Here is a 21,910-nt window from a genome sequence, read left to right as displayed (position 1 = left end):
AGCCTGACAAATTTGGTATTTTCAAACTTAAATTTTTCACTACAAGCACCTCTGCAGCAGGCTTAAACAATCTGTGCTACCAACAACCTATTATTGAGCAAGATTAACTATTTTTTTCACCTTAGACATGCAGGAAATGCTATCATTTATCTATGCACATTTTGATGCACAAAATGTATATTCAGTTTAAATTTTATGTCTTTATGTGTGGCAACAATTTAGGTGGTCAGGATTCATTCCCTATATATTTGTTCTCAGCCAAACTGCAGCTTGTCTCAATACATAAAACATGCACATCAAAGATTTATTTGTGCTCTGGCATGTCACATTGGAGGTAGACTCACTATGAACGTAAAATATCTAAAGGCAGAAGGGCATCTGTTTTTCAAACTGGATTCATTTCCCTTAGTACTAAAACTAGCCTAGGACCCTTGGACATAACGGCAATAAACAGAAGTAATTTTCCAGAGATCAAAGGACAAACAAGGATATTATTTTCTCTCTTTTGATCACTGATCTGAAACCAGTGGTTTTGGGGAAAAAAAAAAAAAGGTAAAGCATATGGAGTAATTTAGTGATCAATTAAACATATTTTCACCAATCTTTTAGAGATGATTTGAGCAGTCAGCTTCTCAAAACTACTAGAGTTAGAAAGATTAATGTTGTGGACCACTTGAAAGCTGGCACTCTAATTCTTCAACGCTCATTTCCTATCCTGTTAATATGTGGCTGATGCTGAGCTGCTCTAAATAAATTCTCCATCATATTATTCAGTTAATATTTTCTACAGTTGAGACACAGTATCAACCTCTATATTTCTGAACAAGCAAATGGCTGAATGCCACACTAATGCAAGCATTACACTCCAAGTGATTCAGTCATCACTTTGTATTTAATCACTGATGCCTTAGAGCAGCAGGCTCTGCTCAGCATGTTCAGGTGAAAGAGTGTTGCACAGAGAGGGTGCTGCTTTATTACAGCAGTGCAAGTCGGCTGAGCAACTGATGGTCACAGAACTGCTGAGGCTGGAAGGCACTTCTGGGAGGTCCAGGGTAAGCTGCAGCAGGTTGCCCATCTCCACTTCCATACTGAGCAATCTCCAAGGATGGAGACTCCACAACTGCTCTGAGCAACCTGTTACAACGTTAGATCACCCTCACACCGAAAACAGTTTTTCAGATGGCGTTTTCTATGTTTCAGTTTGTGCCGAGGCTGTCACTCTAGAATATTCATAAAGGTCACAGAGCAGAGGAAGGCAGGAGAATCAAAATCTATTCACATGTATCATTAGCCTTAATGACAAAATAAATAAAATATACTAAAGAGATCATTAAAGGCATGAAGCAATGCTGATCATGACCATATCCTCCATATCCTGATGATCCAGGGCTCTGCCCCTCAGAACATAAGTATGGCTTGTGCTAACATTTATGAATTAACAGCTGACAACTCAAGAGGCCAGCACAACCTTCAAGCTTATCTGTGGGTACCTCTGCAGACCTAAATTAAAGATCCACCACCTTCACATGACCTACATGTCAGGGTACATTCATAGTAGAGAATCCAATTCAGACTCTTATGTTTGAGCCTCTACCAAGTGGCAGAAGACCCAGCTCCTGGGATAAAATCCCACCTTACTCCTCAACTGGTCAGTATCAATCAAAATGCTGTTCCCTTGCAGTATTTATTGTTTGTGAGCTGTGTTGCAGCTACAAATCAAAACCAGAGAATAACAAGTGAGGTGAAACATGACCAAAGACCTATTTCCAGCATGCAACATACTAACTGTATTTTGAATTTCCTAGCCAGGAATTATCCAAGGTTCATGTTTTGCTTTTTTTCTTTCAGAGCATATTAATACTGTTTTTTGCTAAATAACTCCCCAGTGAGGCACACTTGTGTTTTATCTCACAGGTTACTTCTAGTTTGCGCAGCCCAGCTTTAGCGGGTCACAGCAGCACCAACAGGTACCAAAGGTCCCGTCACACTTCTCAGCCTTACGGGGGGGGCACAGGACACACGCGGGGCTCGGGGAGGGGGTGACGCCGCACTGAGCTCTCCTGCACAGCGGGACTCCACTCCAGCTCAGAGAATTATAACCACGACGTGCTTTTCTTGCACCACTTAAGCAAATTAAGTAGTTTCACAGACAGGGAAGTTATTAAATCACAGTGACGATGCTCCCCGGCACAGCCTGGGTTGGGGAGCCCTGTCCAGTGAGGAGCTGTGCGGGGTGACCTGTGCCCGCCCCCAGGCGCCGCTCTCTGCACGGCACGGCCGGCCCGCCCTCCGCCGCCCCCAGCCGCTCCCCGCGGTGCCCCGGCCCCGTCCCGCGGGGTCACCCTGGCCGCGGAGGCCGCGGGAATTGGGCGCCGCCGCCCCCCCACGAGCGCGGCCCGGAGCGCGGCGCCCAGCACGGAGCGGGTCCCGGCGCGGCCCCGGCGTCCCGCCCGCCCCCGCCCCTCACCGGCCAGCTGAGTCACGAAGGCCTCGGCCACCAGCGACATGTCGCGGAGGGAGGGCGGGCGGGCCGAGGACACGCACAGGAACTGGGCGCCGCGCTGCCGGGGGGGCCGCGACTGCATCCGGGGCCGGGGCGGGGCCCGCGGCGCCACCGCCCGCCGGGCTGTGCCGGGGCAGAGCCCGGCCCGCGGCAGTGCCCGGCACCCGGGAGCGGCGGTCGCGCTCCTCGGTGATCCCAGCCTGAGAGCAGACCCTCCGGAACTCACAGCCGGGGGCCGTCCCCGCGGGGCACTGCCCGCTCAGCCGGCGCCCTCCACCTGGGCACGGAGTCACGAGGGGAGCGGGAACGGAACTCCGAAATGCGTCCTGAGGTGTCCTGGGGACGATAGGTTATCACTGAAGGGTACAGCTGCCTTTTCGTCATCCCAAGTTGGGAATCTTAATTCCAGAAGACAAACTCTGCATTTTGAAATGTACACCTTGCCTTTAAACAACCATTAATTTCTTAGTCTTAATTCTATAATATTAAGACTACCTAAAGTTTTGGAAAATGCTATAAAATTACATACCCAATAAGTTGACTGCAGAGACAATAAAGGATATGTAAAATACTTGTTGCGTTCTACAGTGCCTCTTGATCCTCATTTCTTTAGCCACATTTTAGTAAGAATTATCTCATTTTATCAAATAAGACTTTCTCACTGTGAAGGACAGATGGCACATGTCACTCTTGTAAGGTAAAATCTTAAATATTTGAAGTATGAGAAAATATGGGCTATATAAATGTATTCATGTTTACAAAGTATGTGAAAATCTTCTGGTGACGCTTACTATTATTACTAAGTATATTTTTCACGTAATAGTGGAAGCAGGCTATTAGAGCACTAGCAATAGCAGAAGAGCCAGTAAATACACTGTAACAATGGACTGAGGACTGGAAACAGATGTGGAAGAGAACTGATGCTTTTAAAACGCTGATGAAAGCTCCATTTCTAATTACAGTTGCAAGTTGAATAGCATTGAAATTACAGAAACTCTGAGCAGTCCTGAGAAGTTGAGTGGCTTTGTATTAAGAGATTACAAGAGTCTGAACTAAACTGGTGTGTGCTGTTTGAGTCCTTTCATCACCAGCAGTATTTAGAAGGCTAAAAACACAAGACATGGTGCAAAAGGCTGAGCTTGAACTAGGTATGAGCTAGGCCAAATTAATATATTAGCACCCAACCAAAAAATAAGGTTTCTCTGTAGAGCTCAGTTTGATGCAAAGAACTCATCTCCAAAAATGGAGGTGGGTTATGCTAAGTCAGGGTGCAAAAATCAGGAAGTAATCTAGCAAGTATCAACAAATACATATCAAAAGAAATCTGTTGACAAATCCAAACAATTAGCCAAAACAGGACAAAAAGTGAGTGGTGCTCAGGCCATACCTCCAACAAGCGGCAAGACACAGATGCTCAGGCATCTGTCTCTGGGACAGGAGATTGGAGCAGTGGTTTTTGTTTTTGCGTTCCCAGTCCTTCTTGCTCCCATTGAAAGGACTGTTCTAGCAGAGTGCCCTGTAGGAAATCCTCCAGGGAGATCTCCAGTGATGATAGCTGGCAGCAATGAAATCAACTCCCTGACCACCTTCACCTTTATTCCATATGCCTCTCTCCTCCCCCAGCTTTTTGAGGAAATGCATCACTGCTGTGAGCCTGGCTTCCTGCAGGACCTGCATGGGAATCGTTTCTTCAGCTGGCTTCATCATTAGCAAACTTCTTTCTGGTAATTCTTGTTCCATGCCATGGAAAGATCCCCAGCTTTCATAGATCTTAAGGGCTTACCAGGAGACCCCAAGGTGCTATTCCCTCTGATTTCAGTGTGGAGAGAAGGATGAGCTTTCAGATAGGATTTCAAGGGAAACTAAAAGGCAGAATTACACTGTCCCTTGGGCTTTGCATTTCAGAAAGTCAGCCCTTAATAAGGGGTACTTTCACAGACATGCTCAAAAGATGGAGTAGAGTTTTCCCATAGCCCATCTCTCCACGTGGGCTGCCTTTACCATGTAAGGTATTAAATGCTAGGGTTAAACTGTCCATTGGTTAAACAGGACTAGGAAACATGCCATTTTAAATAGAATGGAATTTGAATAGGATTAATATTCTGCCTAGGAAAAAAAAAAGACTATTCTTATTAGTTCCCTTATTATTATTTAGACAGCTTTTAATATCTTTTATTCCATGTTAATATTTTTAAAAATATATGGCTATCCATAGCACATAACTATACTTGCAGTATGATTCTTTTGCTGGTATAATTTTTAGGAATATTTTACAAGAAGAATTATGGAATGGCAATACATCTCATGGTCTCATGCATTTTTTCAAGCTGTTTGCTTTTTAACACTATTGTTAGCCACTCAAATTACAGTCTAGCTAGCCATATGTATGACAATGCATAAGATTAAACATAATCATCAGAAAATTGGAGCATTTAAATAAGTTTCTCCAAATTTGAGAGCACTGCTAGGTGTCACACACAGTTCTCAAGTTCATGAAGCAAATTATGGGCTAAATCCAGTTTAAGGTGGATATAATGGTATTATGTGCCAAACACTGACAGCAAACACTCCTCTTCAGAGCACTGGTGAGGTGGTAGAGGACACTGCAGAGTTGATCTGTGTTGCAGTGTAACCTTTCTTCAGCCCAAGACAACCAACTGGGGCCACATGCTGCTCGACAGACCTCATCAGTGCATTTTCTTAGCACACCAGTGGGGACCTTTGCCCAAACCACTGCTCTCTATTTCCATGGAGCAGGTGTCTAACAAGCCAGGCCTTTCCAAGACACAGGAGGAGTACTGACAGTCCTAGATTTGATTAGCAATGGTTGTCTCAAAGAGAACTGTGCAGAAATTTTGCTGATGGGTGAAACCTCAGAAAACTGCTTGTGTGGTATGGCTGGAATTTGAGAATAGGCCAAGCAGTAGTGAGAGATGGGGAAAAAAAACCTCACTGAAACGCCTTCTCCTCGCCTGGCTCACAGCCAGGCTGTGCCTCTGGTGTAACTTAGGGCATCCTGTGGGCTGCTCTGCATTATGCTGCCTGTCAGTGTCTTTAAAGAGCAGTTATAGCTGCTGGGAATGTCTACAATGAAGGAAGACTTGAGTAAGTCCTTCTCTGCCAACACATCCAGTGCCAGGCAGCAGCAGGAGGGTGTTTTTAGCATGACTTTGTGCCAGAGGTTCTCTGTACACTAAACAGTCTGGCAAAGTACACAGACAACAGAAGCAGATGAATCTGGACTAGTATGATCAAATGGATTTCACAGGGCACTTGGTATACCTTTAGGGCAAGTGTCTGCCCATCAGCCCATGCAATCCACTGTTGTTCAGTATGAGAAATGGTGCCAAAATTACTCAAACGTGAGACAAGTTGCAAGTTTTTAGGTTACACACACAGTTCTGTGAGTTTACTAAGGAAAAACCATTTTATATGAGAATCTGAACTCAAAATTGAGGCCAAACTCATCTCTGCAGCTCCAGTGCACTTCCCTGGGAAGCTGGCATGTATGTTTTGTTGTAGTGTCCATGATGGAGTAAGAAACTAAGTTATTTTTGTGACAGTTCAGGTGTCTTACAATAGATTTTCACACTGATGTTAATTACATTCTGCTGACAGTATTCTCTTATTTTCAAGGTAGGTTCAAAGATGTCTAATTGTTGTGTAAACAAGATAAGGTATGATTTCTAGGAACAGCTACGAAGATGCAATAATCGGAGTATTAACATTCACCACTTTGCACTTACAGAAGATACTGCATACTTAATTGACAAATAAAACAATGCTGATGCATTTCCAGCAATCCACATGAGGATAGAAAGAGTTTTCATAGAGTTTTAAGAGGTACAAGAATAGCATTGCTGAAAGCAAACAGGCAATCACAAACTGTATGAAAGCCATTAGATGAATCATTTTCTCCTCCCTTTCTCACCTCCTTTATTGCCTTCTTTCATTCAGCAGGGTCAGATTTTCAGGGGTGCCAGGCCTATTTTAGCACATCTGTCATCCTTGCAGCTGCACTGAGCAGACATCAAAGCAGGTGTGCAGAAAGCCAAACTTTACTATTTTACTCACTGAAGGTGTTAAAGCCCCCAGGCTCTTGCATATCCCTGTCATTCACAGCAGCTGCTGAGGAAGCTTTCCCATGCTCTAAAATAGCTGAGATCTTGAAGTCAGACCTTAATATTCCCACCTTTACCTGAGCTTCCACAGGGGAACTCTGCAGTTTGGCAGGGCAGGGCAGAGCCTTTACAGCCCATCCCACTGCTTTCAGCCCAGGGCATCGGGTACCTCCATGGGGATAGGGACATCAGCTCATAGGTCAAAGCCCAAATAAGGAGGAACTATGGGTAGGCAAAAAGGACAGTTACCCTGGGCTGACCTTTAAATAGATCTGCTGGGCTGGTGGACAGGGTGGGGTGGGGGGTCCTAGGTGGGGCTCGTCAGGCCCATCAATGCCCCAGGACCCTGACAGTGTCAGCTGCACATGGAGCATGTTTCTCCATGCAAGTGATGGGTTTAGAGCAATATGTTTCACATAGTTTATGCTTTATGGGATCACAATTTGGTTTTTAAACATAATCTGAGATCAGAGAGCGCTGTAAACAGGAGCTTCCAGAAGGAAGACAACAGTCAATGGGACTTTGCCCTGGCTTCCCTGCCTGTGGTACTGCACAGTCCACAGTGCCTTCCTCTACCCTTCCTGCCAAACTCTGCCTTTGGTTCCCTTGGATCCAACCTGTGTTAATAGGCTGTTTCCATACTTGTCTATATCTTTTTAATCCCTAGTTTAGCAGACACTAACAAATCTTTTTTTTAAGCATGGATTAGGACTTCATTGTCAAAACAGCATGAATGTCAAAGCAGCAGTCATGACTCCAACTTGCAGTAGTGGTGGCTGTAAAGGTTCATCCTGATATTTGTGTAGCTCATACTGCAGCAAAATCCAGATCCATCTTGTTAATGAAAATAAGAATAATTGTTCACGGTTTGACTGTAGGCACTGGTTAGGCAAGTCTTCTCAAACTCTAAAGATGTTATCTGGAAAATTAAGGAGCTCCAATTGAACTCAGTTTCTGGACAAGTGTGGTAAATACTGAGGAGGTTTATTAATTCATCAAAGCTCCTTGTGAGAGGGCCTAAATCCTTTTCTGGAGGCCGGCATAGAAAGAATTAACTTTCCTCTTCTTCCTGTAGAAATGATAATCACAACTGCCTACCCTTCATGGAGGGAAGGAGCAGCTGTAATGAATTATTTATCTGTAACACACTGTAAGAAGGATGTGCTGTGATTAATTGTAAAGCTGCACAGGAAATGGTTGCCTTGTCCCAAAAGATTTTTGAGATTAAAAATGTGTTGCTATTCCACACTGGGATAAAACCAAAACCCCTTTACAAGATCTTAGAAAGGGAGAGAAAGCAAGACCCACCTACAAAACTCCCTCATCAGTCATATGTGTAGAACTCTTAGAACACCTGAGAAGAAAATTTGATAGTGAATTCATCAGATACAAACCATCCCATTCAACCTACATACCCCTGGGAAGTGCTTTAAGGAGGAGACCAACATGCGGGAGCAGAGACATGAACCTGGTTATCCTTTGTGAATGCTGTCTGCTGAGCCAGGATGGAGCTTAGATCTTGGCTTTTCCTGCTGTCCATCTCACTTCAGCAAAAGTCATGACTGCTACCTTGGAGAAGTTTACTGACTGTTTCATTTTTACAGCTAAATGCTGCAGAGCTGAATGACCTTTTACAAAATTTTTACCTCTAGGTATAAAATTCTTGCCTCTAGGTGGGAAACCTTTTCTTAAAAAGCTTACATGGAAGTGACTTTTTATTTTCTGAATCATTTCCCCCCTGTGTCTCTAAAATAAGAAGCATTTCTCTAGTTTGTTTTTTTTTTTTTTTTGTTGTCAGCTCTTTCAGTTTAGACATAAACTGTAGCCTGGCCATACAGGAGCGCCATTCTGTATTTTTAGGGGAGGCTGAGAACCGATGCATGAGGTACAACATAGCAGAAACTTCAGAAGTTGAATATATTCCATCTAAAATAATTTTCTGGTTCCATAAAAGGAACAAAAAAAAGCTTTGCCATATCTTCATTACAGCTGTAGAAGTTCATACTTGACATAGTTTCTCCCCAGGGTATAACTGTGGTAAGGAAAAAAAATATGCTGACTGAGATAACTTGAATATATATACATTAAAAACATATGGTGTTTTTGGTTGTAGGTATGAGCTGGTACCTCCTGAGACTTGTGAGGAGATGTGGCCCATCAGATTGATCCTTTTCCTGGCATCAGTAGAAGGATGTTACAAAAGCACTGACTGTTCCCTTTGGTCTGTTTAAAGACCAAAGAGACAGAAATAAAAAGCAGTGCAGCAATGATTCTAGAATATTTTGCAAATGAGATGCACTTTGAAGTTTTTTGAACACTAGGCCATGTAAAAGGAATGCCTGGTTGAGAAATACTTTGAGCCATATGAACCATATTGTTTCTATGAGTATGCAGAGAGCACAGGCTAGCTAAATTTCAGCCTAGTCCAGCCTCTGAGGGGGGGTGAGCTCTGTTGTAGGCCTTAGATCGCAGGGGAGAGACACAACAGCATCACAGATGACAATGACAACCTGCAGACAGGTTGTAATGCTTTTTTACTTTGGTTTTTTTTTCCTTTCACATTTATTATTACACCACAGTTGTGATAGTCATTTTCTTACATGGCTCTTGCTGCAACAATGTGAAGTCCCAAATCAGATTACAAAATCTCTTTATTTTGATACTACATTTGAAAAGCAACCAGAACCACCAGGTGGTCCATTTCTTAAGTGAGATGTGACATTAAGAGTGTTCAGCAGCCATATCTCATTTTTTTTATCTTTTTGCCTGGTCACATTAAAATGAAAGTCACAGTGCTGGTTACAATTACAAAATTTTACAAAATCTTGGACCTATTATAAGAGATCACCCCTTTGCATGAACTGTGTTTTGAGGTCCAGTCTCTTCCAGCATGAGAAAATGGGTTTGATAACAAAATGGGGTCACATACCTACTGCACTTTTACTCAACAGAGTTTCCAAAGAGAAAGATAAACTATTTTATTGATAGGCTATTAACACTGATAATTATCATTGGATTTGATACACTTGGAAGTTGAAGGAAATGTCACCCCACATAAATTATAAAATTTATAAATCCATAAATGTGTGCATATTGAAATAATTATACCAATATTTATGCCTAAAATATGGACCTAATACTAGAGATTGCCAGGATTAGAAACTGTTTCCATTATCTGAACAGTAACTGGGCAAAATCTGATCTGAGCAGTCATTAAAAAATTTAGTGATATTTTTATCTGTTTTCAAATACCACTCTAAATTTTATTGTGTTTAATCTAGCTTACTTGTTAAAGGAACATAAAAAGAGGCATTGGGAATGTAGATTTAGTGTAGCACAGCTGTTAAGATGAAGAGTAATAGTTGGGAAGCCTTAGCTCTCAGATTCTTCTGCTGTACTAATGTCACCAAAATCATATTACTGGGATACGGCTGTTTTTCATAGGGTATGTATGGGTAGAAGGAACAGTTACTTTTGCCCCACAGAAGCAGATCTCCTGATCCGCTGACTTCACACATGGGTGTAATCCTGCGTACACCCACAGCAGCATGGATTCATGCATTGCAAAATCTTTGTTCTCTACGAAAGGGCACAAGCACCCAGGTTAGGTATGACCCATGCTGGTCAGTGAAAGGGTTTCCCTCTAAGGTTAGGACCCTGTGCCAGACTGCTTGAGTTAAACATTTTCATAAGGCATGATATGCCATCCTGGTTAAAAATGCCATATTTTTCAGAATAAACTAAACTTTCTTGTGAGTTATTACTTGCAACACTATGCTTATTGATGATATGTAGTAAATAAGATCTGTTTTCCGGGTGGTGGGAAGTCTGGTAGGCTAGTAGAAAAGAAACTGACTGTATTTGTTCCTGTATTTATTTGTTTACTTAAAATGTTGGCTTTCAATCTGCTAATCACCAGAGGCTGTTGCCTTTTGAGGAAACAAAAACACAAGAATACCAAAATTGTTAATGAAAAGCTCTTTTGTGGGCTGATCTAATTTTTTTTCAATATAAAGGAAGCCTTTCTCAGTTCACAAATAGGTCTCAGGACTGCATCTCTGAGATTTTAACACTCTATGCAGGCATAAGTTTAAGCCAAGGAAGAGTCACATGTTGCACAGCTGAAGTTTATTTTGTTCACTTGGCTGGTGCTCAAGAGCAACAAAAAAATTTCCGGATAAAGCTAAAATATAGCAAGACACTGGCTCTGGGGAGCATCTTTTTCCTATATATTGCCCAGAATTATTTGGAGGGCATTTTAGAGATGTGGTTGAGTAGAGGTGTGAATAACAGATGTTGTTTTGATAGGGAGCAGAAAGATTTGTTGTTTGGTTCACCTTTCTTTTAAGTGTGCCTTTCTCTGGCCAAAGACTCCTTACTTCACTGACATTAAGAAAAGTAATAAAAAACGATGGTTCAGATTGAGTGAATCACACAAATATATAGCTGTATATAGCCATTATCACAAATAGAATGGAATGTACTTCCTATAAACTTCAGACAACTCTGAATGATACACTGGTAACAGCCATGTCTCATTTGGGGTTTCTCTCCATACCTGTTTTCTCTCGGTCATCAGGGATTTGCAAGTGTTCTCGGGATTTCCTTGGAATTTAGGCTAATAGAGAAGTGCAGGACAAATCATAAGTATGATTTATTAGCTATTAGAAACAAGTTCTTGGAACTACAAGGAGGTATTTGCATGTTGTGATTTTGACTGCAAAGACTTTCCTTAAGAGAAGTAGTTGTCTGTTCTCCTCTACTAGTAATTTGTACCATTTTTTGTGTAAACCACAGTTCCAGGTTTTACCAATAAATAAAGGAAATGGCACACTTTTAAAAGGAGATTAAAATGTGGGGATTGGGTTGCATATTTTTGTTTTCTGGCTTACTGCTGTGTTCTTTCATGGTCAAAATAAACCTGTATATGCAGCTCATACCATAAACCAGAGTCATTGCTTTGACCCTCAGCAAAGCATTCCCTGTGCTGTGTTTGGAGCAGTAACATACTAATTCAGTTCTGCTTGGGAAGCCAGATCCCCAAGTGAGCCTGGGCTCTTGCCGAAGCTTGGTTTTCAAAAAGGTGTGGTTTTCTGTTATCATGAAATTTATATATTCACATATACCACTTAGGAACAGCAATTTTACAACTTCCTCTTGGAAGTCTTCTAAATCTATTTTTGTTCTGTTCCAGGCAAAAATGGGAACACGTAAGAAATTATTTCGTTCATATCACTTTGTAGCCTGTGGCCCTTAGAGCAATAGTCAGTAGGCAAAAATTAATATATGACTGAAAGAGAATGGTCTTTCTGTGGCTTCTGATCATGTTTGAGGGAAAACAAGGCCAGGAAATAGTATTTACATAATTTTTGATAAATTATATGGTGGTGGGTATCTATTGAGGCAAGTCTGGAATATTTTGTTCTGATTGCAGTAAAAACTGCAGCTTGTGCTCTTACCTCTATCTGCTTAATCTAAAACCTGTTCCCAACTGCTAGGCATCAAATTGAGCATATGTGAGACACAACTCTTGGGATTAATGTTAAACTAGTGAATCTTAGACCTTATCTATCATTTATTTGTCTCATTTGTGCATCCATATATATCCCAGGCATTTTTATTTAATTATTCAGGAATTGGCACGTGACTTGCATTAGCTCCTTCCTCTGGCTTGCTTGCTGACAGAATGGTGCAGAGCAGCAATATCTAATCCTCATACAGCTAAAACTGTTTGTGAAGAAGAAAGATCCTATTACACTGGCCCTTCACGTGAGCGGAAATTACACTTAATACTAAGTACCAGTTCTTAGGATAGAATATTGTTGTGTTCATACCAGCAAATTGATTCAGACATAAAAGAGTTGCAAGGTTTCATCTCAATTTGCAAGTAAATCTCTATATATTCAGTCTATGTCACTTTGATGGATACAGAACTGTGCACTGCTACAAGGCCGGCACATGTATTTATTTATTCAGGAAAATATATGTCATGAAAACATTCATTATGAAAGACTTAATGTGCTCTAATGGCCTGATCTAACACCACTGAAATCAATGAGAACCTTTCTTTCAATGCTGGTAGTGCAGGAGCATGTCAGCAGTGTAGGAACCATTCCTCTGGCCTAAAGTGCCTAGCACAAATGTCAAAATCATTAGGAAAATCAAAGGAAGACAAACCAAAAACCCCACAGACGTGACAAATTTGGAGGCAACTGAAAATACAGCTGTTTTCTGAAGTTTGCACATGAAACATATGCTCTGAGAAAGATGAGTCATTTTGGGTACGTGTCTATGCTTATTTGTAGTATAAAAACCCAGAGCAGTAACAGAAGAGTTGGTAAAAACGTACCTTAAAAACAGCTGAAAAGGGTTGGTTAGTAGTTTATTTGCTTTTAATATTCAGCTTGCAAAACAAATTTGATTTACTTGAATTTTCATGAATTTTAACAGACTTTATTCTGCTATAAACACCATCATCTCAAAAAAAGAAAAAGGGCGGCAGAAATTTTATTTCCTGGTTTTTAATGAATGATCAGCCTGCAGTATAAATGCTTGTTTGGTGTCATTACTTCAGTGAAGACCTGCAAACCACATATTTTGGTTGCAACTAGTTTAACACAAGTACTTCAGTCCTGAGAATTTTTCAGGGCTATCCCATGAAGTGAATCAGCCCAAGGGACATGAACTGAAACACTATGGACAGAAAGAAAATGTCCCTGTGTGCATGCAAAACCGTAAGCCTCTAGCGTTACTGCCCTTTCCCGGTACAGTCAGGATATGATGTGTACCCAAACACTTTTGTCTTGGGAACTTCCTTCTCTCAGATGTTCACTGGGGGGGGCACCCATCTCCTTGCCTAGGAGGCCTCCTGACCCCACTCAGCTGTGGACCTGCCGGCACAACATCATCACAACTTGTCTGCCCGGCTTTTGGGAGCAGTTTCCCAGGGCTCCCACCAACCTCTGCTGAAGCTGCCGTCAGCAGTGGCTCTCCAGTCCCTTGGCAAAAGAGAAGTCTTCGTAAGGAAGCCTGTAAGCGAAAGGGTGCATGAGGGAAAAGAAAGCATTACACAGTGTAAGTATCCCCCACATTGCAGACTTTCTGACTTGAGACATCCATCTTCATCTTCTCTCTGTGTTCCTTTTACCCATCAAGCATCCAACAAAGATAAACAGCTGTTGGTGTCTGGTGCTGGCTTCCAGACAGGGACCCAGTGCATCTCACAGGTGCCCTTGAGGTCCATCTCCCCTGCTGCTATAATTTGTTCTTCACCCCCAATTCCAACACTCAGCAGAAGTCCTGAGGAAAGAGAGACTTGTCCAAAATAAAAGACTTGTCCACAAATAAATAAAACCACCCTCACATAAATCCAGATGTCATTACTCTCCACATTGTTGTTACGCATTCTCAGTCACAGATGGGAAAAAAAGTCTAAATGTGGCTCCTTTGTCTACTTTGATACTATTATTTTAGCTCTGTGAAATATGAACTCAGGAGAAGTGAGGATCACTGGTGAATTTTGCACTTGTATGAGGTAATCAGTCATTGCCAATCTTTTTTGAACAAGTATCCAAGTAAAAGACCTAGGAATCCTCTCGGTCTTTTGCTGGCAGAAGTCTGTGGTCAAACCCAAGCATCTTCCTGCACTTTAACAGGCCTTGAGGTTTTGTATGTGGTAAGATTTGTTGTAAACTGATTTAACAGAGTGCATTTTGTTAACCATAAAATACAATGAAGCCTGAGAAAGCTGGATGAACTGAGAATCTGGCTCTAGACATTGTAAGAGGCTTTATATTGTCTTGTTCTTGCCTGAACACATGTGAGAGGTGCTGGGAGTCAGCAGAGCGGCTGCTGGCCAGTCCCAGGCCTCCCAGAGCCTCTGCAAGGAAAATCACAGCACCTCTGTAGTTCGAATGGCATGAGGTGCTCCTCCTAAGACTTTTTTTCTTTTAAAATTTTCCCCAACAGTTATTAAACAGATTTTTTTACTAAATCAGGCACATCGGGGAAAATGAATGAGGACTAAATACAAGCATAAAGTCTTTTTTGCAGCAATTTTGCGAAGGGCAGGGCAGAAGACAAGGACACTTTTTTCGAAAGGTGATCTTGGACTCATACTGGTAGCTGTGGCCATCCCTGCCCCCTCCCGTGAGAGGAAGTTTCCTGCTCCCCTCTGCTTCTAGGGTTTTTTTCCCTTCTTTTGCACCAACTCTGTCTGAGCCTAGGAATCTCTCTTTTTAAATGCAAAACGAAGAAGGGGTCAGGAGCGTGGGACAGTTCCCTGTGCACCTAGTGGAGTTGGCGGAGCCGCTCGCTGCTTTGCCCGGGGGAGCGAACCTTCCCCTCTATCTCCCCGAGGCGTCCGCCCACTGCTCCGGCCCGGACCGAGACACCTTTCCCTGAATCCTGGTAAATAAAACTATACATAAAGTTGCAACAGAAAAAAAGCAGCAGAGCTGCACCGCCGCGGTCCCGCACGAAAGGACCGTGTGCCGCGCCGGCCGCAGGTTTCAGCCCAGCCCCGACGCCCCCGGGGGTCCCTCCGTGGGGAGCGGCGGCGGCTCAGGCGGGGCCACCCGGGGCAGCGGCGGGGGCGGCCCGCGCCTCCCGCTCCCGCTTCTTCTGCTTCATGCGGCGGTTCTGGAACCAGACCTTCACCTGGGCGTCGCGGAGGCGCAGCGAGCGGGCCACCTCGAGGCGGCGGGCCCGCGACAGGTACCGGCTGAAGTGAAACTCCTTCTCCAGCTCCGTGAGCTGCCGGGTGCTGAAGCTGGTGCGTGCGGGGCAGGCGGGAGGTTCCCCCCCGCACGGCGCCGCGCCGCCTGCAACGCCGAAAAACACCGCGCTTCAGCGGGGGCACAGGCAGGGGGAGGGAGCGGGGCGGGTGTCGGGGCCGAGGCGGGAGAGGGGTAGAGGGGAGCCGGGATGGGAGCAGTCCCCGCCCGCTCGCCGCAGCCCCACTCACTTCTCCTGGGCGGGCTCCGCTTCGTTCGCATCCACTCGAAGGTGCGGGGCCCCGCCGGGGCCGCCGCGGGGGCCGGGGAGCCGGGCGCGGGGGCGGTCCAGGGGCAGGGCGAGATGCCCCGCAGCCCCCCGCCGAGGCAGGGGCAGGGGCAGGCGGAGTCCTGCGGCGGCGAGCGGCCGCTCTCGGGAAGGATGGACGTGGCGTATCCCGGCGGTCCGGCTCCGCGGGACGGCCGGCAGCCGGGACCCGGCGCCGCCGCGGGGGCGGCCGCGTACCCCGCCGCCTGCAGGGGGGGCGCGGCGCTGGCCGTGGTGCCCAGCCCCAGGGAGGCGTCGTCCCCTCGCTGCGGGTACGGGGCCCCGCGGCACAGCCCCGGCGGAAAGGCGAGGGCAAAGTACCCCAGGTCCATGGCCCGCGGGGCAACGCCGCTCCCCACACCTGCCCGCCGGGGTAATATTGCCCTAATATAGGGCCGGGAGCGGGGCGGCACGTCCCGCCCCGCGGCCAATGGGAGCCCGGCGGGGGGAGCCCGCACCGGGGGTCCCGGGCTCCGCCGGCTCCCCTGCCCACGCCTGGCTGCCCAGGGCCGACGCGGGGCTCAGGTGGGCAGTCCCCCGAGCACTCCCGGGATCCCCCTGGGACAAGCCGCTTCCTCTGGAGCCGATGGAGTCGCCGCGCACTTGGAACGTTTGCCGGGAGTTTGGAGGTGGCGCTTTTCTGCAACCTGGGCTTCCCTCCACGGCTAGGTCTGCCTCTTGCCCTGCTGCCGGCCAGGCTCCTGGAGGCTCCCACGGGAGCCCACGCGGCCCCGGGGAGCGGCAGCGTGCGGAGGCACACCCAGGCTGTCCAGACTCTGAGGCTGAGGCGCTTGGAGGGGTTGTTGTTGCACCTCATGGCACTTAATGGTCTCACTCCATCAGATAAGTGCTCTGCAGCCTCCCAAAAGTGAATCCCCGGGCTCACCCCATTAATGGACTTTCATTTTTCCCTTGACAATTCGGCATTGTTTACTGAGTGTTTGCAGCTGGCAGAGAGCGAATCAAGTTACACTGCCCAGCCAAACGCGCTCTCTCTTGGTTTTCATCCCTACGGAGTGGCAAGAAACAGGAACGAGGTGGAGGAGGTGAAACCTGGACTCTAAAAGTGATTGTCTTTCCCTAGATGTCTCCAAGTGACACTTGATCATCCAGTCTGAGCCACATTTATGTTTGATTTGGATAATGATGGGTTTCATCCAACACCTCAACTGATAACCACGTGTCAGTGCAGTTCAGAACAGAAAAGGATGTGCTGGCCCGAGCACGCTTGGCCTTCGGTGACTTGGAACTGGACAGACAACATGAAGAAGGGCTATCATTTTGCTTGAAATTAGACAGGCAACCTTCTAATTCTTAAGAAGTGGATGTGGTCTCAGCTGGGAAATGCAAGGGTTGTATTTTATTTTAAAAACTATTTTATTTCTAAATAAACGCAAGAAATTTAAATGCCTTCATCCATCATCCAGTGCCTTCCACTCAACAGCTACAAGTTCTCAGCCAAAATGCTATTTACTGTGGTCAGGAAGAGGCCACAAATTTTGTGAGGACTAAACATGGTGCCATGGTGCCAACCACTCAAAGGCAGCCAGAATCCCCGGAGGAGGAAAAATTCTGTTGGGTTTTCTGCAGATTTCAGAGGGCTAGGCTGATGACAGGGAAGGGACACCATGGGGAGACATAATCAGACCATTTCACTGACTCAGCCTCAACTCTTTCCTATAGAGACTTGTGCTCTGCAGCTCAGCCCCAGATGCCCCACCATTACACCTAGTTGATGATTCAGAGCAGGTCTGATTGGGTTTTTTTCCTGCAGGGGCCCTGAGAGGACACATCTCTGGGACAGGCATACACAAGCCTGCAAGGATACAGTAGCATTTCCCTGCATATGGGCTCTGACCAGCAACATGGTCTTCTATCTCCCCAGCTTATTGCCCATCTACTATAAAACAACTGTTCCAGTGCAAAGGCTGGCTATACAGATTACTGCTTTAAGGTTAGACTTCAAGTTTACAGACACAGCAGTCACTGAAAGCCCAAAACCCTGAAGATAGGTGTTCTCCTGGCACAGACTTGTTCACTCTTATGGGCTGTGGTGCCCTGCTGCACTAGTAATGGACTATCATCTAAATTTCCATTTTCAGAGCTATGAAATAGAAAAACCGTTTAAATCGAATACACCTTGTTGGAAAACATACATTTTGAGAGGTTGAATTCTGGATGATGCAAACTTGCTCAACACACCCATGGCAATCAGAGCAGTTTGGAAAATGTCATTTTCTGAAAAATCAGAAGCCAGGGAACAGCAGGCTTTGTCTTCAGCAGAGAAAGAATGTCCATGCAGGAGAGTATCTCTGCTCTTCAGTCTCCCCTGCTGTAAAAACTCCTGCCCACAGGGAAGGAAAGAGAATTGCCTCCAGAGTAGGGCTGCTGCTTTACTCGAGTCTTCTGTTTGCAGAATGCAACTGGTTTTGTTACACCTAAGACTGTTTTAAATGCTAGAAGAGCTGTCTCTGTTCACACCAACATATGATCTTTCCATTTACCCAGCTGGATTCTGTTACCAAGTTTCTTGTTCATTACCTGTTTGTTTTTGCAGGATTCTTCAAGGGTGACAAAAGCAGAAATCAGCGGCTAAATACAGGCAAAACATCTCTTGTTGATGTCCTGGCTTTTGAGGGAGGGCTTTTTCTACACTCCCGAATTTCACAGTGTTCAGACTTAAATAGCTAAGTTCCAGTGATACAGAATAGAACAACTGCAGTTGTTTTTTTACAAAGAGTCTAATGGGAGAGAGGAAGGACTCTGTGGAAGTCAGAAAGAGGAAGAAGAAAAGTGGGTTAAAAAGAGTGTGAAGAACATGATGCTGTCAAAGGCAATTTGAGAATGGCTGAGAGGTTTAGGGATGTCTGCGTGAGCAGTGGAGTGATGGCACTAGATAGGGGAGCTGCTGGGGCAAAAACCTCTGTGAGGAAAATGGTCCAAATGATTCCTTGTGTCACTATGTTTCTGGTAGTGTGGGCCACTGGAAAGCCTGAGATAGCCACTGTGAAACCAAGACATGATATAGGAAAAAGGCTGACTAAAAAGCCCTAGGTGGTTTCAGACGCTTACCAGCAATGCCTTAGAGAAGCTGCTTGAGCAGTATGTGTGTTGAAGGCAATGGCAGCCCTGAGCCACAGACACTGCTTTGAGATTGGAACATGTTGCCTTTCCTCTCTGGAGCAAGACTCCACCCTCTGCACTTGTCACAATAACTAACAAACGGGAGATCGAACATATCCCTCCCCAGCCCCCAGACCTGGAAGGTCAGGTTCAAGCATAGCCTTGCCTCTCTGCTACCACAACACCACCAGTGGGGGAAAAGCCGGTTCTCAGTGGTACGTGGGGATGTACATCCATGGTGTGGAGACAGCTAGGGCGTGGGTGGGCATCCTGAAGAGAGGTAAGTAAATACTGGAGGTTTAAGCAGTGGCCCTGTTAACACAGACAAACCACCAAAGGCCCCGATGAAGGGGCTCAGTCCTGCCCTGCCATGTTACTCCATGGCTCTCAGGCCTTGGGGCTGGCTGGGTTGTGCTTCTGCTGGATGGGGTTTCAGCTCAGGTCCCAGCTGGCTCAGGCCCAAGCAGAAGTAGGAGGAACCACTGTCAAGTAGAAAGTGCTCTTTGTGTGATTGATGACCTTTAATAGAGCCAGCCCCCTCACTCCCCTGCCAGCCCCACTCCCAGCAAGGACCACAGCTACCCGCTGCTGCTTCTCATAGGGGAACAGAGAGACGTTGCCCATTCAGGGATTAACTTGCCACTCAATCCCTGGAACGTGACTGCAGCCAATGGAGCTCTGATCCAGTTCATCATGCACTTTTTAAAAGCAGAGGTCATCATGTGGTGCCCAGCCAACCACCACAGCCCTAATTGCCCCAGCAGCACCAGCCCCTTTGTGCTGCCCATCTGGCTCCAGCTTTTGTTCCCAGGCAGGTCTGCGGTGGCAGTGCTGGGTGTCTGGGCCTGTCCAGCGTGCAGCACACTGTGCCTTCACCAGGCTGCCGTTTGTGTGTGGCCACTGGACACACATGGTAGGCTGGCACATAGAAGGAGGGCATTACAACCTGCAGCTCCTTCCTTCCCTCCTCAGCCAACAGTTGTGAGCAAGGCGCCTTCCCAATGGTAGACCAGCATTTTGCCCTAGACCATACCCTTTGCCCTGTTTTTTCCCCTAGTCAAGTAGACCCTTTCATGCCTGGACCAACCAGCAGGCTGTTTCACTGGTCTTCTAATGGGGCTGAAGGGATGCAGAGAACCCAGTGGTGGATCCTGCCTTCAGAATTCTTACCATGCAGCTCCAATGCTCCAGCTGGTCCCCAAGTAATTCAGAGAACTTCTAGTGGGTGCTGGTAGGCTCCCTCTTTCTTAGCCAGCCTCCTCCCTGCCTGTCCTTGCCTCCTCAGTGTGCAACCAGCTGCCTCCTCTTCACCTTTGAGCGAGGTTGCTTGCAGCCCCGGGTGACCCAGGTGTGGTCTCATATTGGCAGACATGTAGGATGCCCTGGAGTCCCTCCCTGGCCTTCCCAGAGACCAGGGCTGGGAACCTGCATTGGTTGACCATGAAGCACTTGCTAATGGAGCAGGAGACATTTGGCTTTGTTTTCCCAGCCCCACACAAATGACACAAGACTGTGGCATCCCTGGGAGCCCCTGGCTGTGCCTAAGTTCCCCTGTCCTGGTGCTGCTCACCAGACCAGAGACAGTGGGACACGGATGAGGCCCCCTCAAAAGAAACAGGGTGCAAAAGGGCAGCTCAGCCCCACACTGGCTTCAGGGAGCTAACACAAAGCCTCTCTTCTTTTTGCAGCAGGGAAACTGCTGCAAACCCATTAAACCCATTACAGTGGGTTACCGTAAAGGCCAAACCAACCCACTAATCTGAACAGGAGAACCTGCATGGCCTCGCTGAAGCTTGGTGTACTCCTGACATCTCTCAACCAGTGCTGTCAGCAGCTCCTTATCCCAAACACTGCAGCAGCACTGCCAGCATTTAGAGGCCCTGACTCAGTGACCCTTTTATGGGTCTGGAGCAGATGGAGGGAACAGGGAAGGAGAGGAAGGGGTGCTATGGCTCCTATTTGTAAAGAAAGGCGAGGGTAAGATCAGACCCAGGCCTGGCCTTGCCTGAGTAGTTGTGTTTTAAATAGGTGACTGGAGTTCATCACATCAGATGCTGTTGCAAAGGAGCTAAGTTCCTATTGAGTGTGAAAGGGGGTTGTTTATAATTTATGGGTTTTAAATGATGGGCCAAGAAAAAGTCTGGCTTGTGCCAAAGTGTATTTCTCTTCTGGATTGCTGATGCTTGTACAAACATTGTAAAAATGCCAGTGATCTCGCTAAAGTAACATTACTTCTAATAATTAGGTTATCATCACAGACTTCTATTGCATTACAAACAAGACGCCTCTGCCAGAGTCATGGAGAAGAAAGTGAATTTATTTACAAGAAGATTCCCCCTCACGCATGCTCCTCCTCCTCCCCCACTGGAAACCAAGTCTGCAGACCCCGTCTTTCTGTTCAATATTAAAATAATTCAGGGCAATGTGCCTCAGTAACACTGTGTTTGTGGTTAGGGTTCCTCTGAAACCCCCTTCTTCCTCAGATCTGGGGAAGGGCTATCTATAAACAGCCTTTTCTTTCTTAGCAGTGTAAGTCAGAGCAGACACTGAAGAACAGCCTACAGAGCATGAAGCAAAAGGGAAAAGAACACTGGGTTACCCTGCAGAAATAGTGGTGCCTTGATGTTTCACAGACAGAAGCAGGTGATGCAAAATATATTGTGTTTTCAAGAACACACAAAAAACCTACGTGGACAATTTCAGTTGTGGGTACATTGATTACAGAAAATTTTGGAGAGACAAACATATATATATTTATGGAATATTAGAGGAGTATAAATCACGAGTGGTTTTTAGCATTACTTTTTGTGTTGTTTCTATGTTTTGTTTACTCCTGGATGGAGCTTCTAAGAAACAATTTGTGTGAAAACTTCCATAGAAAACAATTTTAGGGCTTAAAATTGTCAAAATATGTCTCCAAAAAAAAAGTAGTTTATTTTGTTCTGTTTTGTTTACAGATCTATAACACATATATCCGAATTTGCTTGGTTAAAAGTGAAATTTAACAAAAGATACACTTTTTAATTTAGCGCAGCATTGTTAAAATCGCCCAGAGGGAAAAATAAAACCCTAAGTAATATTTTGAATTGTTACTGCTCAGCAGAACATAAATACCAGATGG

The 21,910-nt window shown here is 45.6% G+C and overlaps 2 protein-coding genes and 1 long non-coding RNA gene across 3 annotated transcripts in view; 1 reads left to right on the top strand and 2 right to left on the bottom strand.

The window, feature by feature from the left end:
- MTX2 (metaxin 2) overlaps nt 1-2,601 on the bottom strand; it is a 33,039-nt gene extending 30,438 nt beyond the window's left edge. The window contains exon 1 of the mRNA XM_051788064.1: nt 2,468-2,601. Coding sequence (XP_051644024.1) covers nt 2,468-2,585 — 118 coding nt within the window. The 5' untranslated portion in view covers nt 2,586-2,601. The remainder of the gene's footprint in view (nt 1-2,467) is intronic.
- A 56-nt stretch (nt 2,602-2,657) lies between these two features.
- Nucleotides 2,658-11,485, top strand: LOC127471275 (uncharacterized). Its single transcript, XR_007904613.1, has 3 exons — nt 2,658-2,866; nt 4,127-4,227; nt 8,738-11,485. It is a non-coding gene; the product is annotated as an uncharacterized LOC127471275 (long non-coding RNA).
- A 1,551-nt stretch (nt 11,486-13,036) lies between these two features.
- LOC127471176 (homeobox protein Hox-D1-like) lies at nt 13,037-15,998 on the bottom strand. The gene is made up of 2 exons (XM_051787865.1): nt 15,590-15,998; nt 13,037-15,446 (listed from the first exon to the last, which is right to left on the bottom strand). Exons 1-2 carry the CDS (start codon nt 15,996-15,998, stop codon nt 15,187-15,189), a joined length of 669 nt encoding a protein of 222 aa, XP_051643825.1. The 3' UTR covers nt 13,037-15,186.
- Between the last annotated feature and the right edge of the window lie 5,912 nt (nt 15,999-21,910).

This window comes from Manacus candei, unplaced genomic scaffold (genome assembly GCF_025592945.1).
Source record: "Manacus candei isolate 608988 ecotype Guabito, Panama unplaced genomic scaffold, ASM2559294v1 h1tg000023l, whole genome shotgun sequence".
Lineage (NCBI taxonomy): Eukaryota > Metazoa > Chordata > Aves > Passeriformes > Pipridae > Manacus > Manacus candei.
The sequence above is the reverse complement of the archived record's forward strand: the minus strand, read 5'-3'. Positions and strand labels throughout refer to the sequence as shown.